The sequence below is a fragment of the Adiantum capillus-veneris genome, chromosome 7, assembly GCF_014529385.1.
Source record: "Adiantum capillus-veneris isolate H3 chromosome 7, ASM1452938v2, whole genome shotgun sequence".
Lineage (NCBI taxonomy): Eukaryota > Viridiplantae > Streptophyta > Polypodiopsida > Polypodiales > Pteridaceae > Adiantum > Adiantum capillus-veneris.
Window position 1 is genome coordinate 9,828,221 of NC_140937.1, and position 27,001 is coordinate 9,855,221.

At 43.6% G+C, this 27,001-nt stretch overlaps 1 protein-coding gene across 1 annotated transcript in view; it reads right to left on the reverse strand.

Annotated features, from left to right (window-relative positions):
- Window positions 1–13,121, reverse strand: part of ATOEP16-4 (Mitochondrial import inner membrane translocase subunit Tim17/Tim22/Tim23 family protein) — a 46,867-nt gene extending 33,746 nt beyond the window's left edge. Inside the window, exon 1 of the mRNA XM_086515604.1 lies at window positions 12,973–13,121. Within this exon, the coding sequence (XP_086371730.1) occupies window positions 12,973–13,050 (78 nt within the window). The 5' untranslated portion in view covers window positions 13,051–13,121. The remainder of the gene's footprint in view (window positions 1–12,972) is intronic.
- Between the last annotated feature and the right edge of the window lie 13,880 nt (window positions 13,122–27,001).

The window sequence follows — 27,001 nt, forward strand, 5'->3', positions numbered from 1 at the left end:
CTTTGGACCAAGGCTCGAGAGCCAAGATCGCTTCTTTGGGATCTGGCGAATCTTCTTGTGGGGGATCTGTGGACCTCGACTCGAAAGCCAAGATCGATTCTTCATGATTGATTGAATCTACAACGGGGTAGCTTCGCTAGGAACAGCATCAACTAACACATCATTGATCACATCATCTTCGTGCAAGTAATCATGCTTGTCTTTGTCATCCAAATCATCATGCAAATCATTATCATTCAAATCATCATGCTTCTCATAATCATGCAAATCCTGTGTGTCATGTTGTAAAGAAAAAGAGACTGAGAGAGTCTCCTTCTCTTGAATCTTGTCAATCTTGTCCTGCGTATTAGCAATGAGAGATGGAGAAGGAGAAGTATCCACTCCATGAAAGACAGTAGGGAATCACTTTTGGCATTGAGAGTTAAAGTGCTAGCCTCCCAATCAACGAGAGGGTTTATTTCACGAAACCATTTCATGCCTAAAATCATATCACATCCTGAGAGAGGAGAAACAACAAATCTTCTAGTGAAGGCAGTCTGTTGAATTGCAAACAACACATCAAGGCACTCCTTCGTGATGAGAGCGTCCATACCAGGACGAAAGCCAGAGACCTCGATAGGAGATCTCGGACTAACTTCGAGGCGAGCTCTCTCAACAAGAGAGGGGTTGATCACATCATGCATACTACCTGGGTCAAACAATATGACAAAACGGTGCCTCGACGTACGACCATAACATTTAATGAGTGAATCATCAATGGGAGGGTCCTGAGAAACTTTGGGCACAATCGTGTTATCATTCATTGCATTGATAGATGTAGTGGGTGCTGTGGGTTCTTTAGATTCATTCGATTCAAGCTTAGGACATGTTCTTTTTATGTGACCCTTAATGTGACAATGAAAACAACGACCTTCTTTAGAATAAGTGCTTTGTTCTTCCGACGTGATGTATCCTCCTACAATTCCTTGTGCTACCTTTTCATCTGGAGTAAGCTTAGGTTTAGCAGTTGTGTTAGCCTTACCCTTAGATTCATTGGAAGAATTCTTTGATGAGATATTGTTGGAAGATTGGTTAGAAGAGTTATCATTCTTACCGTTCTGCGGGTTCTAAGAAGTCTGCGAGGTACTTGTGGAAGTCTTGTTCTCCTTAGGCTTTCCTTTGTTGTGCTTCATCTCGTGGGTGAGAGCAATTGCTACCGCTTTGTTGAGATCGATTGGATCGAGTACCTCGACATCATACTTGATATACTCGTCCAATCCGTAAAGGAATGCCTCCTTGCGCTTCGCATCCGATTTGCGTAATTGAGTGCCAAGCTGCAAAGCACGATTAGAGAAAGACATAACCAGCATATCATTTTGCTTGAGAGCTCGCCAATCATCCATCAATCGTGCAAGGTACTGAGGTGGCATAAACCGCGCCTTGAGCTTGTCTTGGAAATCAGCCCAACTAAAAGAGGGGCGTGAAATCGTCTGCTGCCTCTAAGTGTGCGGCTAGTTGTGTCTCTTGCCATGTCTGGTACCAATTTATGGCATCACCGGCAAGGTACATAGCTGCCGTCAAACCTTTGCTATTGCCTGTTTTCTTAGTTGTCGCAAAATAAGCATTAAATTGATGCAACCAAGAATGAATAACAGTAGCGTCCATCTTACCGTCATACTTACTGAAAGTCAACTTCTCTGTGACTGGATTGTGTGAATCCGCATCGTGGCTTGCGCCACTTGACGAACTCCCACGATCTTTGGGTGGTTCAGTCTTCGAGGCTAGGATTTGGACAATAAATTCTTGATTGCGAAGCTCCCTTTGAGCTTCAAGCTCGGCCTCCTTTTCTACTTTTCGTTCATTTCGTTCAACGCGCTCGCGTTCGAGAGCAAGTCGATTTTCTTCTTGTTGTGCGGCAAATCTTGCGTTTCTTTCATCGCGCTCGCGGTCCTTGGCTGCTTGATCTACGGCCATTTTTGCAATTCTGTCGTCGCGCTCACGGTCCTGAGCAAGGCAATTCTCTTCTTGTTTTGCGGCAAGAGCAATGCGCTCACACTCCTGAGCAAGGCGCTCGCGTTCTAAAGCAAGGCGCTTGTCTTCTTGTCTATCCATCATGGCCATCATCTGCTTAACCATTGCCTCCATAGGGTCTGGCGTAGATGGCGAAGGGGGAGGGCTGGAAAAATCTCCAGGTGGGAAAAATCCTTCGTCGCCTCTCTCATGCTCATCACCTGAATGCGAAGTATCCATGCCGCTTCGGGTGACGATCATGCACTATGATCTTGGGGTCTTAAGCTCGTGAGGGACTTGGGTCTTGAGGGTCTTGGTTCTTGGGTTCTTGGGTTCTTGAGGATCTTGAGGTTCTTGAGGTTTTCTTTCGCTTGCAAATCGCGTTGAAGAAGGATCTTCTCTTCACCCGAGTTCTACCCTTTTCTGTGGGCGCACCCCTTGGCGGCCTTGCGCTCACACCAAGGTTGCTTTTTCCCACCTCACGTCGATTGGCCGGCCGCTAAGTGCACGGTCCGCTCTCAATGAGTGAAAGGAGACACAAGGGGAGGCTGGACAAGCCCTTCTTTCTTGGGATTCCTGTCACTCTTCAACAAAACACGATTAGGAATCGCCACGCCCAAGTAAACTTGGGTTTGTGCGATCATGTAAGGTGCAGCGGAATGAATGTTGTATTTTCTCAAGATTAGTGATCTTTATTTGCTCAAGGTTCCTTTTAGTTCTTAGGGAAAGAGAGAGCTTTCCGTCTTATGGAGAGTGCTATGGTAATGAACAAAGTGAGTGGATATTGTGCGTGCAAGTGAATGAGACTGAGAGAAGGAGAGAGAATAGATACGACACCCGAGAGGTTGTAAAACCCTCCTCCGAAGGCCCCACTCTCGTCGGCGAGAGTGGTCTAACTTGATTTCACAAAGGTGTACAATGCGAATGCAATGGGACTATGCCGATGAGGACGACGGTGATGATGACGGCGACATGATGGCTGAAATCTGAGATCTTCTAATTGCTGAATTCTGGGACTGTTCGGTGGCTGAAAATGACTGTTTTGGCTGCGTTTTTATGGCTGAAAATGGGGGAAGATCTGCAACCAATTGGGGGGAATCTGCTACTGTGTCGTAGGGCTGAAAACTGTGTATTTGCTGCGGCTTAAGGCTGAAAACAAAAACGCTAATGGTTCCTGTTGCTTAGCAAAACGCTGGTGCTGATCTGGGACAGCAAATCAAAAACACTATGATGCTTGCAAAAACGCCCATGCTAATCTGGGAAAAAACGCCAGCAAATCGGGAAATTCTGATGCGATCATGAGAATCTGCTGCCGCTATGATGCTGAGGGTGATGGCGATAGCCTGCTGTGGAACGCCAAGGATGGGAACTTGCCCGGCGAGGATGGGGATCCAAAAACGCTGGGGTACAGGGGGGTACTACTGAGAAGTTGCCTGAGGGGAACTTGCCCGGCGAGGATGGGGATCCAAAAACGTTGGGGTACTGGGGGGTACTGCTGAGAAGTTGCCTGTTGAGCGGGAAGCTCCTGCTGCCTTTTCTGCCAGAATGTGTTAACTTGGGTTTGCTTATATATTAACTTAGCAAAATTGCCCTACCTACTTTTGTTGGAAAGTCACTTAAAAATAATAAGTGAAAATAACCAAAAATAGGAAATTAGGCTAAATGCACTAGAAAATCCCCCTAACTGATGCTAATGGATTCTGATGGGAATTTCGATGATCATGCTGTGTGCAACCGGAGGATATGCATCTATGCTAAGTGACTAGGCATGCACGGTCTACGAATAGACTCACAAAAGTGCCCGATCACTGCTAATCTAAACTTGACTGGACTGATTGAACCCTGTTGTGGTGTAGCTTGTCCACGGACACATAGGGTTGGGATGTGTCACGTGACAGATCACAACAAGCAAAAAAAATTCTTGCGGTTCTTGTGGTTCTTTCGTTGAGTAATGCAGAACACTTCCAAAGCTCTAATACCAATGTAAGGTGCAACGGAATGAATGTTGTTTTTTTCTCAAGATTAGTGATCTTTATTGCTCAAGGTTCCTTTTAGTTCTTAGGGAAAGAGAGAGCTTTCCGTCTTATGGAGAATGCTATGATAACGAACAAAGTGATTGGATATTGTGCGTGCAAGTGAATGAGACTGAGAGAAGGAGAGAGAAGAGATACGACACCGAGAGGTTGTAAAACCCTCCTCCGAAGGCCCCACTCTCGTCGACGAGAGTGGTCTACTTTGATTGCACGAAGGTGTACAATGCGTATGCAATGGACTGATGCAACGGGACTATGCTGATGACGACGACGGTCATGACGACGACGACTTGGGCTGAATTCTGTGATCTTCTTTATGCTAAATTTCTTGGACTGTTTCGGGCTGAAAATGGACTGTTTTCTTGTGGTGTTTATGGCTGAAAATGGTCGCTTCCTTCGGGGTTCATGCTGCAGATGAAAACGCTGATGCTTTATACCTGCTGAGCTGCGTTTTAGGGCAGATCTGCACCTGCTGAAAACGCTGCCAATGATGAGGAACACCTGCTGAAAAACGCCACCAAAAGGCTGGAATTTGCAGGCTGCCTAGCGTTAGTGAAAACGCCAATGGCTGGCTGAGCCTGTCGCTTGCTGACCAAGTGCCAAAAACTAGAGACTTATGGCGATGGTTGGCTGTAGGGAGAAAACGCTGAGGCTGTGGTGTACATGCAAAAACGCCAGGGGTGGTTGAAGATGCAAAACGCCAGGGATGGTCTGAGGGGGGGTACTGCTGAGAAGTTGCCTGTTGAGCGGGGAGCTCCTGCTGCCTCTTCTGCCAGAAAGTGCTAACTTGGGTTTGCTTATATATTAACTTAGCAAAATTGCCCTACCTACTTTAGTCTATTGCACATTTCTAATGAAGTAAAAGTAACTATCTCTTCAGTAAAAGGAACCTTGAGTACGCACTGAGCACTCATCCTCAGCATTCACCATCAATCAATCCCGTTGCACATAGTATTGTTATCAACGCTCTTTGGTAGTGTTCGATATCATCACTCGAGAAAAGAACCTAAAGCATCTCTCTCAAATTTTTTCTATGAAACAATCTTCATGTCCCTGCCCCGGAAATAGTAGCCACTCGGACTTATTAGCCACTCCCACCCAGTCCGTCGCGCATTGGGTCGACAGTCTTCTTTTGCAAATGCACGAAAGACAAAGAAGCGTGTACGTTTTGAGGGTGTGTCCAGTTCATCCTCATCCTCTTCTAACAATTCAGATAGCTCCTCTGATTCCAGTAATGAGGACCAAAAGAGCACGAAACGAAGAAAAGACTCAGAGACACGGTAAGAACAAGAAGAAGGCCAAGAAGAGCAGATCCCACCGAAAATCTTGGAAATCTTATGACAGTTCTAAGGAGAATTCATCCTCTTCTAAGAGTTCGGACTCTAATGACCAGATGTTTTATTCTAAGAGGAAGCACTTTTATAGAGCCAATCAATACGACTTACTCGAGGATAAGAGCAAGAAGACCAAAGAACTTAAGAAGGGTGAACAAGCAGTAAAATTTGATACCTTTTGGCACAAGGAAAGAAACAAAAAGGGAATCAAAGAATTCCCCAGAACCAGGATAGATTTTTTAGGACATCAGTATGATCTAGATCTAGATACGGCTTTCGCCAAGAAAGGGAAGAGAAAGGTAAAGTGAACGGCGGTTCTTAGTCAAGAACTATCCGGCATTGGATGCGAGGTGGATGGAGGAGGAGGACCTAGCAAATACTCCTCAAATTTGGAACTTTACCTTGAGCCTTTCGGTCTAGCTGCGTCTATTCCGAGAGATCCCGCATATCAACAGGGTTGAATCTCGTGCAAGCAGGATTGCACAAGAGGGGAGTTACTTCGCTCCTTTGTCACAGATTACCCAGATGGAGTAAAGTATCTGATTTCCTTCCGGATTTTAGGGATACTGATGTGCTGACAATATTCTATTGATGACTTTCTGAATGAAGAACTTGGTAATGGGAATTCCCGAAAATGAATATGATTTTTGTGCTCACTCATGTGATTGTGTTTGAGTGCAGATTTGAAAGACGAAATGACTGCAACATTTCAACATTTCAATCTTGAGATTCTATGGACATGATCGCAATAAGAATGAGTTAATTCGACATCAATGAGGTCCGGTGTGGATCTAGATGCGATTGCTAAACACGTTGCCAGGAATCATGGTCCTAGGTCTGGATGGATTTTTATGTAATATGGTTTGAATATGATGTGAATGTTCAGTGACGTCGTCTTTGTGCAAGTGCTTGATTTGTGTCGTGTAGTGCAAAGTCAGTGTCTACTGAACTGGTTTATGGCTTATGTCTGATTTTGCGTCGAGGTCATAGACACATTAGATCAATGCATTCGTTTGGCCCGCCCTAGAATCGCTCCCACATGTGTCCCTCAATCCTTGAGTTTAACAAAATGTTACTTTGCTTCCTTCTGATTGCCAAACTGGAATTGAAGCATTCGAAGACGCTTCGACTTGATGACTTTAACTAGGACAATGATCTCCAGTGGTTCTTCTTTTGGATTGCTTCTTAAAGTCCACCCTTATGGCAACAACTCATCAATTCTTGTTTCCTTGCCTTTACTCAAGGTAGGCCGATTTGGTCTGATCCGAAGATCCCTAAACCAGTGGAACTTCTTTCCGTCTTTTCCTCCTGCAACTGTTACACCAACAGTGTTTTCCTAACGCCCATCGGTGTTTGTTCCTTGCGAAACTCATAAGAAATGTTTCGCCTTGCAAAATCTTAGGTAGATAAGATTCTAACCATAGTATTCTCTGAACGTATGTTCAAACTCGGTTCACAACAGGCCGAACCCGCTTTGATTCTCAGGGATGTCTCCCATATGTGGTTAAAATGTCTCTTTCCGTCTAGGAGTGGTTGGTTGACCATTCATAGAAGAATATAATCGTCCATGCTCATACTAACAGTATGCCAATGGTACTTGACCTGCTTATGCGGAAGCGTATGCTACAACCATAACTTGCTACTGTAATACATAGCATACTTGATGACCAATGACCATCGGAAGATCCCTTCCCAATAGAGAAACACAGAGCGACCGAACGCATCTCACATAGAGATTCTTGTGTCGAAATATCATGGCACACAAAAAGACGCTCAAGAGAGGTATCTCAAATGCCAGTCCACTTCCTGAAAAGGAAGTTGACTCATATCATTCTCGTTAGCAGAAAAAAATTCGACGAGTAGTCGACTCACCTTGACAACAAGGTCTGCATCCTCATGCACTATCCAGGTACTCCAAAGCTTTGCTACCACTTTCACAAACGTCACAAACGGGAGCGCATAATATAAAATATACTCGAATGAACAGAACTTACCACTTCATACTGAAGCCTGAGAATATATACACACACACACACACCAAAAAACGCGCACAAAGAATTTGCATGCGGAAGTAGTGTATTTCTATCAACATAGGCGGAAGGTAAATACACAGAGTGTGCAGTGGATCGTATACAAAGAATATATTTAATAGAGAGAGAGAGAGAGAGAGAAGATCGATCAATATTGGGGACCAGAAGATGGACTCGCCGCCCCCCTCCACACACACACGTAAAAGTATCTTTATTACTAGGGAGAAGTATATACAAGCACTTGAACCAAACGTATTACCACGCTCGTTCTAGAATAAGACTCGATGGTTCCTGGAAGCCTCAGTTTCCTATTCCTAGGGCAAGACCCTATTCCAAGGAACTTCCGTTTCTTATTCCAAATCCTCAAGAACCAAGGTTCTCGCCTCTCAATCTCACCTTCCAAACTCAAGGCATGGTATCCCTACAACTCTTTTCCGACTTTGTTCCCAAAAACCCTCTCCTTGCATAATAACTCTGCTTTCCTGGACGCGAAATCCTTCCTTGGGAATCTCAACTTCTGGATCCCAACTCGAGAGTTTACCACTCTCAAATCTGTGGACCTATTCCCAAACTCAGGGTGCGAAACCCTTGGGCTGATCTGGCTCTAATTCCGCAGATTGCTTTTCTCTTGCAGAGGCTTGTGCCTTCCTCTGCTCCTACTCCCTCGCAAAGAAGTACACCTACAAACAAATACTCAAAGATCATAACATGAAAAACATTACCTTGAAAGTCTCGACGCTCGAAATGCAACTCGGTTCTCAAAAAGCAAAGCCCCGGAAGAGATCTCTACACAAAGAATCCTCTCTTCCAATCCTACACACAGAAGAGGTGTGCTCTCGGGTTTCTTCTCATGAATCAGCCCCGTCTACGACGTTTATGGGCTGAAAACAGAGAAAAACAATAACTTGCCGAGATGGAAACACTCTCCGTAGGCACTTCTTCGCGATGGAACTCGCCTACATGGTCTTGGCGTCATCTGGTACACTCGGGGCAGCCATAGGCATCGCCGACGGCGTCGACTTCGCAGCTGAAATCTGCAGCAGCACCCTCTTATCTCCAGCCCTCGCCTTTCCTGGTTCCTGAGAGAGGAGAAGAGTTTGCTTTTATGGTTCCTAGCAGCCAGCAGGAATAAGAGTGGTCCTCCTAGCAAGAATAGGGAAGGTGGATGGCGCCTCAGACAAGGAGAGGAGAGATCTCTGGTTCTTCTGCCAAAGAGAGAGGGAGAGTGGGACGCTAGGATTTTGATGCTTTTTTTACCAAGGGCTGCCTACTTACAAAGTGGGCAGCCGATCACACTTTAAAAATGATCTCAACCTGCTAAAAAACTCAATGAAACCTTATAAGCTGAAAACAATGCTTGCACCACACTTCCCAGGCGTCCCTGGATGCAACCACATGCACAGATGCAATGCACACATCAACTTCCTCGCAGAAAAGCGTTTGCTTTTCCGAAAAGCAACTCTATTTCCTCAAAGTTTCCTCTGAACCCATCTTCATTCAAGTGCTTGCTCATCCTCGTGCACAGTTCTAACAAAGTTCGGAATATTCCCTTTCTGATGCCCCCGCACCCACCTTGTGACGCATCAGGATTACCCATCACCTAGTCCTTTCCTACCAAGCTTCCAATACAATCTCCTTTGTGATGCTCTATGTCACCCATCCAATGACGCATCAGAGTTGTATGTTCCCCGATGGTTGAATACTTCTTCTTGATGCTCCTTGTCAACCATCCAATGTGACGCATCAGAAGTACCCGTTCCTGGTGGCCTTATAGATATTCCCGTTCACAGTGCTCCCGTCATTACTCTGAATGATGCACTAGAGATATTTGTACTCGGATGTCTCCACTGAGAAAAACCCTCTCACTTACAATTCCAATACTTCACTAAGAATTATTTTTCCTGGTGTCCAAAGTGAGAAAAACCCTCTCACTTAAAATTCCAATACTTCACTAAGAATTATTTTTCCTGGTGTCCAAAGTGAGAAAACCCTCAGTTATAAATCCAATAATTCATTTAGAATTATTTTTTTGTTAGATAAAGCCAATTTAGAAACAAATAGACTGCACAAACCACCACCACATGATATCATGTCAAGAGATAGCATCCTCCAATGCACAGAACACAAGTCAATAGGCTATTGTTCGCCCAAAAACGCAACTACAAAAGTTACCACCCAAGAGCAAGGAGAGATTTTGAGCAAAAAATGCAAGGAGATTTGCAAAGAAATGCTAGCGAGGAAAGTCTCTCACGGATGCAAGTCTCACCATCGATCTTTAGAGTGTTGAAAATCTTTGATACCATGTAAGACATTGGAAGCATGAGCAAGAGAGAGAGTTATGCTCTCTGGTTTGCAACATATTTTCATTACACAATAGATGCCTCTTGATATGGCATCTGGACTCATTTCTCTTATATCAAAAGGCCCAGATGCATCTTCTCTCTCACAGTGGACTTTGAAACCGGCCGGTGGGACGGTAGGCTTTGGCTTTCACCCGAAATTCTTTACTTTAGACACACACACAGAGAACGTGCAAAGGAAACCTGCGATGGGAATTAACACTTAAGCACACACGAGGCTCGGAAGCTAGAATGCTCCGAGCAGACGCTGACAACCTGTAGGCCCCAAAATTGGTGCCTCTTTCGTAATTTCTTTATATATTAACAAAGTGAATAAAACCTGTGATTTCCTACGAGCCGTCCCGCATAATCCGGGCTGAAAACCACCTGTTCTGGCCCGATTTTGGCAGCATAACTGTACTAGGACGCTTCACAGACAGTATCCCCACGCAATAGATGACTTTCCCGACGCATACGGACACTTTGCAAAACCTGGTAAGAATCTGCAGCACGCTAAATTCTCTGTTTTCTAGCCTGAAAATGCGCCATATCACCTCTGCAACGGTCCTCTCGCGTCCCCGAACCTCCTCGGGGTATTAGGGACCGTTTAGGGCCGAAACCCTAAACCTGCAAAAATACACAGCAGGCTGTAATTCCCTGTTTTGGGCTCCGTTTCGCGAGCAAGTGGCATCTGTAGCAAGTCCTCGAGCTCCCGCACCTGTAGGGCTACTTGCCCTTTGAATCGGACGAGATTTCTCACGTGAAACCTCTCCGAATTCACCTGTACCTTCGGGGATTAGCAACTAGCTAATCCAGTACCTGTGCAAGAGGCTCTTGCCTCCACAATTGCGCATGGACCCACACAATTGTACATCAATCAAATGAAGAGCCCTCTTGTGGGCCATCACATAACTGCACGTAGGGGGGAGAGAGAGAGAGAGAGAGAGAGAGAGAGAGAGAGAGAGAGAGAGAGCAATGTGTAGTGTGCAGGTCATCACTCCTAGCACCACATTGTACATAGAGTGGAAAGGAAGCACTCCATAGCTCTTAACCTGTGACAGTTCTTGCAAAATGAGGCCTCCCAGCTACAAATTCAGCACCACTTCTTCATGCATGAGGAAAGTGCACAGAAATGTGCCACTTGGCGCGTTTACAAGCATTTTCCCGTTTCGGGGTTGCATTTTTTTTAAATCTCCCGACTGGTTGCCCAGTTGACTTCGCGGCAGAGTTGTAAAATGTTCCCCTTGTCATTCCGAAGGTAATAACGCGAACACATTTCATGGCCCAAAATAGCAGTTTCCTAATTTTTAGGAGATGCTTCCGTTGGGCTCCCACTAGTCATCTAACCATCTATCCTCATTGGGACCGCATCCAAAAGTGCAATGTGGCCCAACTGTCGGATACTTTCTGTTGGTGATCCCACCTTGACTTTATGCCTTTATTGAGTTCACTTCCTAGTATCCACCAACTTGCTAAGTGCGCAAGGGAACCTACATGATCTTGGATTGAGCCTAGACATCCTCTTACTATACGAATTCCAGTGCCGACCAACTTCCCGTCTGCGGGTGTGACTACCGTTCACATTGGCCATACAATGTCCAACCATTTGCAACTTCAAAAAGAGGGTCTCAAAAATAAAACAAAAATCATTGGAAAGAAACCAACAACTAAGGTTAGCAGATGCCACGTCCTCATAACAGTTTCCACGTTCTCGTGACAAACTTTCATGTTTTTTGTGTATAAGATTTTGGCCCGCATGATTAGTATGCATTTCAGAAAGTTTTAACCTGACCTCATCCATGCTTCATACTCAGGTTTTGTTCAGGATCGTTGCATTTTGGACAAAATTTTTACCTTTTATGAGGCAGTTGAATGGGCACAACAATCGGGACAACCAGTGGCTATCATGCTTCTCGATTTGAGAAGGCCTATGATAGAGTGGATTCGGGTCTTCTAGAGGACAATCGGCAAAGAATGGTTTTCCCTTGAAGTGGATTTCAAGAGTTTCTGCATTATATCGTAGTGCTTCCAGAGTTGTCACGATTAGAGACACATTGAGCGGATATTTCATTTGTCTCACTCTGTCCAGCAGGGATGCCCCTTCACACCTTACTTGCTTCTATTTTTTGTTGAGGCCATGTCACTCTTACTCAGGCATCCACAATTGAAAGGACTTGTTAGGCCTCTGGATGGCTCACCAGATTTTTTGGGTCAGGAGTATGCAGATGACACTTTCCTCTTTGCACAGTATGACACACACATTTTGACCAGTTTATGGGATGCTCTTGCTACCTTTCCTTGGCCAGTGGTGCTCTTATCAACTGGCAGAAGTCTTTTGGTTTTCTTGTAGGAGTAGATGAGGACTGGGTCTCTTGGTACACAGTATACATCCACTGTTTGTGCAGAGAGAGAGAGAGAGAGAGAGAGAGAGAGAGAGAGAGAGAGAGAGAATGCCGGAGTGGGGAGGGGGCTGATCAGCCTGCGTAACCATCATGACCGTGAAAGCCCCAGAGGGTGCAAGATAAACATCATAGAGAGAGTGCCCACTACACCTGCCTATATACTAGGCCAGGCCCAGTCAGCTCAACGCCCTAACCCCAAGACCCTTAAAAAAAATAAATGGGGGTGCCTATGGAAAACACAAAAAGGTTGACACAAGCATACACAGGAGATCCAAAAGATCAGGATACGATACCAGTTTCTGTCGCTGTGTTAAGCTCTCAAGCTGTGAATGGCACTTATGAGCATATTGGTATTCGGAGCACATAAACCTCTTTTGGCATATGACTGCACAGCGAAACTCTTATGCCACAGGAAATGACATGCACATACACATAGCTCAGATTCCAATCAACGTCACTGTTTAAGTACACTGCATTGCTTCTAAATTGCAATCAATAAATCGATTCCCATGGCTATCACATCTTTTTTCCTGCAGACACATAGTTACACACACTGCACGAGGTGGGAAGAACACAGTTGATGGTCATTCGGTATCTGACTTCATGGAAACAATCGAAGGCCACATGCCAGAAAAAGAAGAGAACCAACGAAAAAGAATCTTCTACTCCAATTTTCAAGGGCAAGAGCCCTTACAAGGTGCGCACAGCATGTGAACGGTTCAAGGGGAGAACCCCGTTAGTACAAAGTGCAGTCCCACTGACAAATATCAACGCGCACACAATGAGGGCATTTTGTAACCTAAAGAGATGCTGAGCAAAGATGAATGAGGACTGAAAAAGCTCACCACAACCATTCTGAGAGCGCCATCAACAACTCGCGCTGCACAGGGCGGCCCCTCCTCGAAGAGTTCTTGCATACTCATCGTTGCTGCGGCAAAAGCCAAGTCTCATTCTTTTTCCCGGGTCCATGAACCAGTTTATAAAAACTTAGTGTGGGATGGTAATTGTATCCATGATCCACTGTAGAAGTTTTATTAAGCCACTTGAGAGGGGGGGGGGGCAATCTTGTTAAAGTTTTATAACTAAGAAACTGGGAAGATCCAACAATAAAAGCCAAGGGGTGCCGCAAATCACAAGGCGGGCTTGCAGGTGGTGATCGACGAGGGAGGCAAGGCGAGGCAAGAAAATGCCAATAGGTGACGTCGACAGCAAGGCAAAGGCGAAAGCCATGAGAGCATGGGTGGTGCGGCAGTGAGGTGGGGGTTCGTACGGTTTTTAAAAACAAAAAAAAATAGACTGCACTGCTAGTTGCATCGCATGCATTCTCAACTAGTTACGGAATCATACTCTAAGTCATGGCACCAGTGGGGTCGTGTTCGATACTTGCACCCATTTTTTCAAGATAAGAATCTCAAGGTGGGAGGTAAGCCTCATATGAGAAGAAACAGATGGGAGGAATCTTGAAAACTAAAGAATAAAACAAGGCCCGAGCTGCCTAGGAGGCGGAGAATGGTTGCAAGTGGCGGGGACACCCAGGAAAACACCCGTGTGAAGGCGGGGGGGGCGGGGGGGAGGCAAGCAGACATAGGCTACGTATGTTGGCGAAAAGAGTAGGGCAAACCACGGTTGCACGTGAAGGGGGAAAGGCCACATTATGTAGATTTTTATAAAATTTGTTGAGTGCTACAAGAATCACACAGGGCACTTGCTCGGATGGCTTACAGCAGCATCACTGGCATTTTATTCTAGTTTGAATCTTGCCATATAATGCTTCCTTCTTTTAGTTAGGGGAGGAGAAATACCTTCATAGAAATAGAGGCGAGATGGTGCGATGAGATGGAATATTCCTAATGAATGAATAAAATGAGAGAGGAGCGAGTAGGGGGTACCATCTGGGAGAAATTTGAAAAAAAAAATGAGAATCTATTGAGATCCGTTTAGAGGGGGAAGTTGGAGAATTGCAGGTGTAGGGCAATGAAACATGCAGAGCAGGAGAGGATGAGCAAGTAAGGGCGAGCGATAAGCAAATGAGCACAATGCACGTAGAGATTGAGGGCAATGAGCAGAGGGAGAAGGGGACGTGGGTAATATTTTTTTGTTGCTTGAGTTGCCTCAAAGAGCAGTTGAACAAGCTTGCTCTAGTAGTTACAAGAGCAGAGCGCGAATCATTGCTCTTACGGTGTGGGTTCGAATCCTATCCTCCTTTTTGTAACTAAGGGAAGCAAATTCCAAAGGGGCATGAAAGCGAATCGGAGGAATCTCAAGGTTGAATTGAATATAATATGTACCTACGATCTACGATTTGGAATAAAGAAATTATTAACAAAATCTGGCATCTATGCCAATTTTGAATGATGGGAAAGAAAGAGCAGAGGTCAACGCATGTGGCATGGACCTGAGCAGCAGTCAGCAATTGCAGATGGACGAGGGGCTAGGAGGGGGTTGCGGATTCTTTTTTCATAATTAAAGGTATGAAATGCTAACACCGAAAACAATTGATTGAGGTGGTTAGTGTTGGGATTTTTAGGTGAATGTATCTGAGTTCAAATCTAAAAGATGAGTCAAAGTTTTGTTGCTCCATGTGCACCACTAGCAGGCAGCAAACGAATCTGGGAAGATTTGTGTGTAATAAAGTAAAGAACTTGCCAATATGTATATAGAAGGGAGTGGTGAAGTCTAATTAGAAAAACATCAAACACCTCACGGACATCGACAAAAGTCACAAAAATAATAACAAGTGTTCATCTCGACCAGCAGTGATGTTAGGCTAACAAGGGATCCACCCCATTATAAATAGCTATTATGATCCACTTAAAACACATCCTACAACAAGATCTAGTACAAATCATGACGGGTTGATCCGGGAGCAACCCTAGAAAAAAGAGTCCCCATATCATAGTATACCAGCATGTAAGGGTCCCGAGAGCCTTCGAGATCCATCACCTCACACAAAAACTCCTCCACAACATAGGTGCCACAGGCTTTTGTCAAAGAGCCATGCACCATCAGCAATGTCCAATGCCACCAAGAACAATCCAGCGACATCAAACTGGGCTTGAAGGGAAGCCCACCCCATTGGAAGAGATACTCCGGTGCCAAGGAGGGCACATCTTGCCACGATGCACCCTACCTATCACAGATCCACACACACCTTGTCGAAGCAAGCGAGCGGTTGTGCTTTGAAATGAAGTCGTACTGCCAAGCCCTTCAAGAAAAAACTTGCCCAATGCTACACCACCATATGTTATTGGAGAGGGATGGGCAGGTGGGTGCCCCCCTCCTAGGGCAACCCCTGTCCACAAGCCAAAGGCAACCCTCGATGATAGCAGTAAATCCGCCGACAGTAGGACATGCATCTCTTGCAAGCATGACACGAGGTCTCCATACAACCCTCCTAAGGGGCCCCTACCCGGCGAGGTACCGTTGGAGCTGCCTAGCAATAGGCTACGCTAGGCTATGGTGGCCCTCCTCACAGGTTTACTTAATATAACTTGAAAATTCTATTCAAGTCACAACTTCATATGATTTTATCTAATTGCTTATTCAAAATCTTCTTTTGAAGTATAAGATTCCAAAAAAGGTATAGTAGATGTACAAGCCCTATTTTCATGCAAAATGACTTGCATTTTAACTTGGAATAAGAAGTTCAAAAACATTCTAGAATCAATGCCTACATGTCGATATACAAGCCCTAGTATCTTGCATATACATTGGCATTTGGAACCAAATTGAGTCTATGTTGATAACATATAATTGTTCTTGGAGGGGGGGTTCAACATTACAAGGAGGAAAAGGTTTTGCTCTTCTAGGATTTAAGGAAACACATCTTTGTCCTAATTCAGTAGTTTTGCTTTCATGAATAAGCCAAATACAGTGTTGGCTATGCATCACAAGAATACACCTTGCCTCTGCATGCTATCAATGGTTGGCTTTAGAGCTACATTTGCCACTAGGAGTAGGCAACAAGAGACAATGCGCAACATTAACCTATCATATGTCACTCATCTTGCAGACAATATTTTGGTAAGGCTCGCAAAGAAATTCGTTGCTCTCCAAAAGGATACCTCTTTGATAAAGCAAGCATACCTATAAGGGGGTCTTCACACTTCCACTTGGGTAGTCATCTTTGCAATCAAGGACATTGGGGCCATGGTAAAAACATAGTGTGCGGCCAAAACAAATCTGAGGCAAACCTTTGTATATAATTTGGTGACAATTCAATTGAGATAACAAAGTCAGTCAAGATTCTTGTCATCGACATGTTTGGGTGTCATTTTTTGCCAAGTTATATCTATGATCATCTTGGAGCAAGATTCTTTGGTCATGAATATCTTTGAGGCAATATTTTTTATCGTCAAGGTGACTAGTCATCTTCACTCTTGCCCACTCTCTTGTTGATCACCCCTAAGGCAAATATCTCTAACTCATTCTAGCATGGCTCATTCTTCACAAAATATGTATCCTTTCTTAACCAAGGAGGATAAACCAGATGGTTCAAATTGCTCCACATGGAGTTAAATGCTAAAAATGTTTCATTTAAAAAAAAATTGTGGGCCGTTGTGACCTATGGAGAACCTAGCCATCTCCCCAGTGAATGCAAACCCACGGTCCAAGAGCGCACCAATATCGTCGCATTATCATCACTCAAGTGGATTATTGGCATTTGTTACCGACTTGGGGGTAGGCTATTTGGGGAAAATGTCATGATTGTCAGTGCTTTGGTTGAAATGCATGCCCAATATTGTGACTGGCAATGTTTTGCTTGATATGTACACTTAATGTGATGTTTAGTCAATAATTAGGTCAAATGCGGCACACTTAAAGAGCTTGAGGAGCTCATAGGTTGAAAGGTTGTACATTGATTGCAAGATTCTGCCCAACATGGAAAGATGTTGTACGTTGCAATGCTTGGTCAATATATAAGTTAGATGTGGAGCTCTTATGAAAGCACAAAAAAGTTCTTGATGGGCATTCTCTTCATAGTTTCATCACCTTGAACGCAATGATTGTCGTATATGCCCAACATATGTTCAACAAAGAAGCTTTGAGCTACTAGATGTGAAGGGAAGGCCTTTCTACAATGCATTCACCTATGCTTGCACCTTTAAGACCGTTAACGATTGGGCCATGGGCTTTCAAAAACTAAGTGGCCCATCCATACATAGAAAAACAAGGGAAGTTATTTTAATAGGGAATTGGATGAGCTTAAAAAAGTTGACAAGTTGTGATCTAAGGCAATGAGCACAAGCAGTTTGAAGCTCAGGGAATCATCTACAGAGAAGGAAAGGCGGCATAGTAAAAGGGAAAAAGGAAGCACACATCTTTGCGAACTATTTTGGTACCATCCTTGGCGAATTTGACAATGCTCATCTTCGGGATATCACATCCCTAAGCTAGGGATCCCATGCCAAGCTTTAGCTAAAAAATAAGGTAAAGGGAAAAAAATTTAAATGTATTAAAAGCTGTAAAGGAGGGAAAGTATGATGAGGATGGGATTTTTCTTTAACAAGGAGAGTTAGGAGGGAGCCGGCAACAAGCAAGCTTTCAAGGACATAAAAGTTCAAGAGAGTTTGTTTGGGCTGTCAAGGGAAGAGTTTAACGAGCAGCAAAAAGGAAGGACAACGAGTTGCAACAAGGATCATGCAAGGAGATAACGAGCAAGCAGAGAAAAAGCATGAGCATCAGATTTTGTGTGAAGGATAGGTTTTTCTAACAAGTAGAAGGCAAAGAGTTTTCACATACTTTTTTTAAAGGTATGTTGAAGCGAGAGGAAAGTTAATGATTAGTTTTCAAATCTTTGGTGGTTTGCATGAAGTAAGAGGTGCTTGATACGAAGAACAAGAAAGAAAAGGAGCGAGGGAAGGCAAAGGAGAAGGTAAGGGTTAAAGCAAAGTGGAAGAGCAAGGTGGGAAGAGGATGAGGACGCCCACTCTTGTCCTCTCATTTGTGACGGGCACCACTTCTTTCTCTTTCACTCTCAACTAAGCAAAAGGAATCAAAACATAGAGCCACATTTGCAGTTAGTTTTTTTATTCATTTTCATAATTCGTTAGTAATATCAATTCTAATACTAAAGTGTCATTTGTGGCTGCATTAGTTGTGTAGTGGCTTTTCTCTCACCTTTTTCCGACAGTGAGTAGTCCAATGTTGACCTTACTCACCTCGCGAACATAAATCCCCTGACCTCTTTGGTGAACCCGATGTGAAATGAGGTGGGATGGGGAAATTGGCTCGAGAAGATGTCTATGCCGCTAGAGCAGACAATGCACTAGATGATGCAACTATTTGCTGTTATCATGCAGTAGCAATAGGTTATGTAGGAGCAATTTGGTTGGTATGAATAGGTACAAGCATATTAATTTCTTGGATTTTTCTCAGCCAGATGAAGCCGAGATAAAGCAGGAAAAAGTGGACAAAGCGGTAGAAGAAGCTTTAGATGCTAAAAGAGATAAGTTTGATTGTTATAATGGCGATGAATACCCTGCATGCTACAGGCTAGAGATGGAACTTATGGGCATTCTGATTGAGTGCATGATCAAGGAATTTGAGCATTAAGTAGCTCCAAAATTGTGTGATCAAATACAAAAACTTATCGGCACGTATGGGAATAGCTGGCAAAATTGAAGCAGCAGTTGTACATGTGGGTGACCAGTACATGGACTTAGAAATAAAGTAGATGACAAAGAAGAAGTAGATTGCTTTCAATATAGGAAGGTAATGGGGATCAATTGAAGATACTTAGCTATGATGAATTTTGAGAACACTTTTACGCAGGAAGTAAAGCCAAAGCAGATGCAGCTTTGAAAGTAGTAGATTTATTCCTAGCGGATTATGTTTTGGGCATAACACACGTTAATGGATGGAGGTTAACAAACCAATGATCCTCTGAGCATCATGTTTTGGGTATTGATCAATCTCTCAACACCATGGAAGCATGTGAGGGAAAACAGAACAACAAGTTTGCTGAAGACAATTGCATAGATAAATCCATTTATACGATAACCGATGAAGTGAAGGAAATCATGGAGAGAACCTAGGGTGTGCATGAGGATTTAAAGGGGATTTTATTTTTGTGAGCTTTCAATTTTGATTTTTTGCAATTGAATCTTTTTTTTGAGCTTTTTCACTTTTATATCAAATAAATGATCTCTATGAATACTAGTATGACATGAAAAAATTATACATGTATGTTTGCATTCCTTCATTCGCCTAACAATCAACTAAAACATACATACATCCTTGCCTGTGGAAATGCATATTTTTTATAAACATGAACTGTAACATTATAAAAGGAAAATTTTCTAATGAACTAGATCTAGATAAAAATCACACCATGTACAATAGAAAAATTGCAAACTCGCCATGGATTTAAAGTAACCAAGTTGATCAACTCAAGCAACCACAAAACCAAAGAAGCATCAAAGTAGCACTATGGTATGGTAACATCACACCTCCAATCACTCACATGGAAACCATGTGTTAACCCTCACACACACCCTATTACCTTTGACGGACGCATATTATTTATTTGATTGAGACGTGGACCGGGCTTGTCGATCCAATAGGTGTGTAGGTGATCGCCGATGAGAGGCGCACCACTTATCTTATTTTTACAGCATTTTTGCAACGATCGACCACTGTGTGGGCGCCCATGTGTGAACGGGCCAAACTCTTATAAAAGGTCCATTTGACCTAAAAATCCTCATTCTCTGAGGTGTAAGCTAAGAAGTGCTCTTCCTCCATCTCTATCTCCTTCGTGTATGTGTGTGTGTATGCTAGAGAGAGAGAGAGAGAGAGAGAGAGAGAGAGAGATAGATAGTTCTATTATCGTCCTCGGAGGTCAAATGTGACCTATGGGACCAAATGAACATGTCACGTGGTGTGAGTGGAGGTCATAAGTGACTCTCGATGCTAAAAAATGGCTGAAATGAGCGTCGCAATAGAGAGTCCACATCATGGTTGGGAGAGGAAGGTATGTAGGGAGAGCTCATGGCTGAATATATGGGGAAAAGAGGACCTAATGTGGTCAAAATCTGAGCACTCAAGTAGTGTGTGATACTCACTCTCTCGCACTTGACGAGGGCATAAGGTGCAAAGTTGATGAGACTCCTCGCCAGTGCCCTAACGTCCTGTCTCGCAGCGTAGAGAATGGGAGCTAAGACAAATGGAGGCAATGGTGCGGATGGCACTCAACGGGATGGGCTCAAGGATGTAGGGATGGGTTCAGTTACCTCATTTAGAGAAGAAGAGAGATTTGTAGTTTGGGGCAACGTGTGTGGTGTAATGGCTGAAGCGAGAACCTCTGAATTTCTCCCAAGCCGTGATACATTGCCGTTGTAAGAAGGCCTCATTAACTTGGGAGTCAATCGACGCATCCTTGACCAAGTGACATGCATCCCATCTTTCAAACCATTTCTTGATGTCAAGCATCCACCCCAAACTTAGTATTTTTCTCTTGCGTGTCTTTTGGACCTTTTGACTTGCTTCCTATTCCGATTCTAGGAAGTCGATGCAAAGGGCTACGTTGTGTCTTAAGCATGTACTCCACAACCCTTTGCATGACCAAGACCTCAATGGGAAGGGATCCGGATTCAAGAAGTAAGAGCATGTAGGGTGTTTGTGTCTTAACTTGGAGAAAGTTAGTGAGAAAGCGGTTTTGAACATTCTCAAACTCTTTCCAAGTAGACTTCCCGATGCTTCCACCCCACACCTCCACTCCATAAAGAAGCACCGGTGTCACCAATGTGTCAAAGAGATACTTTTTTCGGCTTCCAAGCGACGCATTGCACAATCCTTCCATTTATGATTGGATGGAACCTCAAGGCCAAGGTACTTGACGTGATATACCACTTCAAGTTGCTCATTGTTGTGTAGAATGTATAAATATTTGTCATTGAGGGTCTTTACAAGCATAACCTTAGTTTTGGATCCATTCACGATCAACCCGCTATGTAGGCAAAAGCGTTCCAAGACACTCATAAGCTTTTGTGCATCTTCTAAGGTATGTGCCAAGAGCACTACATCATCGGCATAAAGCAAAAGCATGATCACCGCATTTCTGATCTTAACCTCTTCTATGCCTTCTTGCTTCATAAAATCAAGAACCATGCAATCCAATTCATCAATGAGTAGCCCAAAGAGGGTTGGGGAAAGTGGGCATCCTTGTTTGACACCAATGGTGCTTGCAAAAAATTCTAAAATTCTATCTTCCATACGTAATCGACATATCACTTTTTGGTATATGCGAAAGACTGCATGCATAAATTCTCTCGACACTTGAAAGCTTTGCATACGTCTCCAAAGGTTTCCTCGCGATACCATGTCAAAAGCTTTTTTGAAATCCAGAAAGCAACAATACAACTTTTTTCCTTTCAATCGAGACGCTTCCATAAGAACTCGAAGAGTGACAAGGTGATCAATAGTGCCATGATGCTTTCGAAAACCTGCTTGGCCAAGCGCACGTTTGCCATTCTTTTCAACCCATTCACTTATCTTCATCTCCATGATACATCCAAATAACTTTGCCATCAAAGAACCAACCATTATAGTGCGATAGTTGTTCACATTGTTTACATCTCCTCCTTTGTGCAAAGGTTTGATCCAATTTGCACTCCAATCATGAGGCATGCCATGCTGAAGTGCAAGGTTAAACATATCGCATATCCAATATTGTGTTTTCTTGCTTCTCATTTAATCATTTCAACCTTGACACCTTGAAGGTTCCCTGCCTTGCGAGTAGCAAGTTTCTCAAGCGTGCGGCATACATCTTCAATGGTAAAGAAGGGAGACATAAACGGAAGGGAGCTACAACACTCCATCTTATCAACATTGGGTTTCTCATAGAGGTTCTTGCAATGCATATACATATCCTCAAGAGTCAAGTCACCAAAGCTCTCAACGCGCTTGCCTTTAAGATTTTGCAAAAACTTGCCACATGCATGTGCTTTCTCTTGCACTAAAAGAAGTTGTTTTTGGACTTCCCACCTTCTCCTCTTCTTTTGAACAAGTGCTTTGTATGTGTGTGAACATTCCAAGTAGACTTCCTTGTCTTTGCTTGCATCCAATCTTAACAAGTGTTTTCGGGCTTACTACATTCCATGTCAAACCATTTCTTCTTGGTGCTACCCTTCTTAGACCTTTTGCAAGACATGTGTTTCACCGAAAAGCATTCCTTCGCACAAGAGCAAATCACTTCTTTGAAAACTTCCACTTGCATTCTAATATTGGGATCTTGATGCTCTATCATGCTTAACATTTGGTCCACCATATCAGCATATATAAGTGCTCGTTTGAAGTCTAGACGTAGGTAGAAACGATTCACATCATGATTGGAGGCTACATGCTCGGGCCGTTTACCACACTTGAGGTCAATACATAACATCCAATGATCCGATTCCGGATTCCATTCACCAAGTATAAAGCTTTGTATGCATTCTAGAGTTGCTTCCGAGAACAACATATAGTCAATCATGCTATCACCATTGTGCTTTCTACATGTAAAGTCATTGGTGCCTTGCCATAGAGATACACCATTTGCAATGAGCATTCCGGTGCTATTGCGCATATGTAGAAGTGACTTTCCATAGTGATCTAGCTCTTTTGCATCATTAGAAATTCGATTATTCATGTATGAGTCATCCATTCTTCTTGAGACATGCGGCATGTCGACTTGTTGTGTGTCGTGTTGTAACGTATTTGTGCGAGCATTCATGTCTTCAAAAAGAATGACTTCACCTTGATCTTTGTAATGAGCAATGTCTTCCTCTAGTTCAACAAAGGGCTTATCTCTATCCATATCCAAGCGAGCATAAAAGTTGGAGTCATAGTGAGGAATGTAGCAACTAGCCACAAACATGACTTGACCATTTGGTGGACTGATTTTCAGCCATAAGTAACGTTTATACTTATCTTCTTTGACAACGGAAACATCTTTCAAACCCTTTTTGGTCATACATGCTACACCTCCTTGGCCTCTTTCTTGCTTTGCATTTTTGGCCCACATCAAAGAATGCACATCATGTTTGTCAAATCCAAGAATTCTTTGTGCATCATGCTCCCATGTTTTGACAAAAAGTATCACATCGGAGTCATTGGTAAGCTCATCAATGCCAATTCCCGCATTCCATGGATACCCATTACAATTCCCAAAGCTTATTCGCAAGCGTGAGTTGGTCTCATAGATCATGTATCCCTATTTGTTGGGTGGACTTATATCCTCCTTAAGTGGCTTTTCTTCTTGAGATGACACTTTAACCTTCTTGCTTCTTTCCTCATATGCTTTGCGACGTTTTTTTTGTATAAGAGTGCGATCCTCATATACATTACAATCCGTTCCTTTGAGGTAGATCCAACTATTGTCAAGGATGATCTTTCTCTTTACCTCATCAGCCATGGTACATACAATAGGTCTTTCTCCCGAGCGAGGGACTCTTTGTTTTCCAACTCGATGTGCACCGTAAGTCATGATTCCTGACATACCAAAGTGTGTAGCAAAAAACTCTTCAATAGCAACTGCAAGAGATTAGGGTGTTTCCACGCTTTCCTCCTTGATTCCACGAATGACGATGTTCTTTGAGCGTTTTTGTTGTTCTTGCAATTCTTTAGTGTCCGCATTCTCTACATTCTTTGCTTGGACAACGGCTTGCATGATAGGAGATGTAGAAACCGCATTATCCTTACATATATCAGCCCATGATTTGGATGAATTTCTCATCTCACATACATCATGTCGTATTGTATCTATTGTTTCCTCTTTCAATACATGATCACTCTCAACTTTGCTCAAGCGCTCTTTCAATACATTCATGTCAACACGAGAGCGTTTACATTCTTGAAGTTCATTCTCAAGATGCATCAAGCGTGTTGTTTGCATTTCAAGAACCTTCTTGAGGTTCTCATTCTCCACATGAAAACTCTTAAAGTGCCATTCTCCATTGCAAGTGCGCGCAACTCTTCACCTTGCTTGTTGATAGTTTCTTGTAATGAGATCAAGTAAGCCATGATCATTGCTTCGCTTGTTGTAGATGTGGTTGGATTAGGATCCAAATTCCTTGAAGATTTTGGATCATTCTCCATGGCGAGTGTGGATTTTCCACCCTTGCAAGTTTTGTCTCACATTGCCTTCAAGTCGGCAACAAAAACGAAAAGTTTTGATAGTTTTTTCAGTTCTGAGATGTTGTTAAAGCAAAGCCTTCCATTACACAAAAAAATTATGTCTTTACATCAATGCGTAGAGGGCTTTGTGCTCTTTGATTGCGGCTATAGATCGCTTAAATCGGAGTTCAAATGAGCGAGTTATGGTCAAAAGAGTGAACTGCCGTCTACTAGGTCAAAAAACGTCAGAGAGAGAGAGAGAGAGAGAGAGAGAGAGAGAGAGAGAGAGAGAGAGAGAGAGAGAGAGAGAGAGAGAGAGAGAGAGATCGAGCATTGCGTGACATCAACAGCGACGAGGCGGTAGAGCGCGGGATCGACGACAGCTCCTTCTTCTTCGCAGCACAAGATCCTTCACGACCGAAGCATTGAGAGGTGAGTGACACACCATTGTTCTTTGAGCTTGCTAGGATTCTCTACTTGTGTGTTTGCAGCCTTTCAAGGCTTGCACATAGTGCACAGACAAGTTCCCAACCTTTGACACGTACGACAATGCGTACATTTTTTGCGCCACTGCCAGAAACAACTTTGCATTAAGCTTGAGGAGCACTCATTGCTACCTCTAGAAGCCTTTCTTCCATCTATTTTTCTACTTTTTGTCGAGTTATGTGAGAACTGTTAAGTGGCTGCAATGGGCAGATGAGCAGGTTTTTTGTTAGATTCTGTTAAGTAACTCTAATGCACAGTTTTAGCAAGTTTTTGTCAGATTCTGTTAGTGGTTGTAAGCTGTGTTGGTGCTGCATTGTACTGGTTTTTGTTAGTTTTACAAGATCTGTATTGTGAAGGTGTTCGTAGAGTTGTTAGTGAGTGTAGACAGTGAGCAGCAGAGTTGATTGTGTGTGAGTGTGCAATTCTGTGTCAGACAGTTAATTAGCTACAAGGAGATTAGACAGAGCTCCTAGGAGCTGCTGTGTGCGCGTGGGATCTCGATATCCACATGACATACCAGGACAAAAAAACTTTTTTGGAAAAAAAAACGCTCGAGATATTTGGGACTAAAAAGAAATTCAAAAATTGAAATTTAAAAGTATTATTCTAAAAGGAAGGGATCTTTCCCCAAGCCCAAGCCCACGCCCACGCCCACGCCCAAGCCCAAGCCTCAGTCTTACGATATACTACTCACACTACCTTATATATAAAGACTAGGATCTCAAGTGAAGGGAGGTATGTGGGACAAGTTCCTCAAGTCCTCCACCATCCCCTTCACACTCACCTTTTGGACTTACTAATTCTAGCCCTCTCCCCGCCTAAGAAAAGACTAGTTTTAGGATTTACTAATTCTAGCCCTCTCCCCTCTCACCTTTTGGACTTACTAATTCTAGCCCTCTCCCCGCCTAAGAAAAGACTAGTTTTAGGATTCCGAGGGTTGTACGTAACCAAATTGGGGGCTGTAAAGCACGGCCCGTCTCTCTAACCAAGACGCTCGTTTTGAGCTATCATATGCTATATTCTGTGGCTTGATTAAAAAAAAGGGACCAAAACATTAACAAAATTGGGTTGTAAGCACCTAAAAAACTAGGTGAGCGACCTTCATGGGCACTCACCAACACCTCTAGAGTGTTGAGGTCACATGCACTTACGCTCTGGTCGTGTGCTAGAGGACGAGGAAAGTGTCTCCGTTTACACAGGCAGTCATTATTCCTGTACCTTAGGCTCTAGGCCCTCAGCGGGAACCCAAGGTAGTACCACTCAGGACCCGCATATTGTATCTAGGGACTCTTCCTTTGACTACGACATCATGGAGGGTTACCCAATGCCTAATCTCGATAGCTCAAGCCAAGACATGCATGCCATGGGCCCACGATCCGGGCCGAGAGTGCTTAGCCGCTTGAAGGAAACCTTTAGTAGAGCCACTCGCTCCGAACATGGAGCTAACGATGTAAATGAGGGGGGTGGGAAAGTAAATTTGCCATTCATGACCAACGTAGATCCCATGCTCCTGGAGAGTGTGCATGTGAATACTCCATTCACTGCACCCGCTAACTCTTCAGAGCTATTCTCCCCCGAGGTTATATTACCTGGTGGTAGAAACCTTGCCGAAGTGCAAGAGGTTGAGCGGTATATCATTATGACTATACAAAAGGGAAATTGAGAGCTTACATAAGGCAGAGCAAAGGAGAGAGTTAAAAGCAAAAGCCCCTATGTCAACATCCATGCCAAGCAAGCAATCGAGTGCTCCTGAATTAGCGACCACTAAGGGTCAACCCATAGAGAGCCATATTGCTTCTAGTTCAAAGGACACCCCTAACACCTCAATCCTAGATGGAGCGTTCCTAAATGAGAACTGGGAGTACGAACTACAAATGAAAATTGTAACGACCTATACACAGGTCACACCTATCACGTGGGTTGGTTTGATGTCCTACAATCCACAACGGGTGCTACTAGTGTAGAGGATCAACAACAAAGAGTTTGTGAGGTCATCCATAGGGTTATTGAGCTAGAGAGACAGAACAAGGGGATCCACATGCCTTCAACGGGTCTCATGAGATTCTTGGATATAGGGAAGGCTAAACAACCAATCTATTGCAAATGCAGACTCCCTTGGTAAGTCTGATGGATCCTCCATATGTTGTTTCGCCAGGGGTCTCAGTGCAATATGAGCCCACAAGTGATAGCTTTACCTTTCCAAGTCTAGCTCATCTTTCCCTTAATGACACCACGGCTACCATGCCTACCCCAATGATGGGCATGCCAAGAAACACGCCATGGACCTCATTTGTT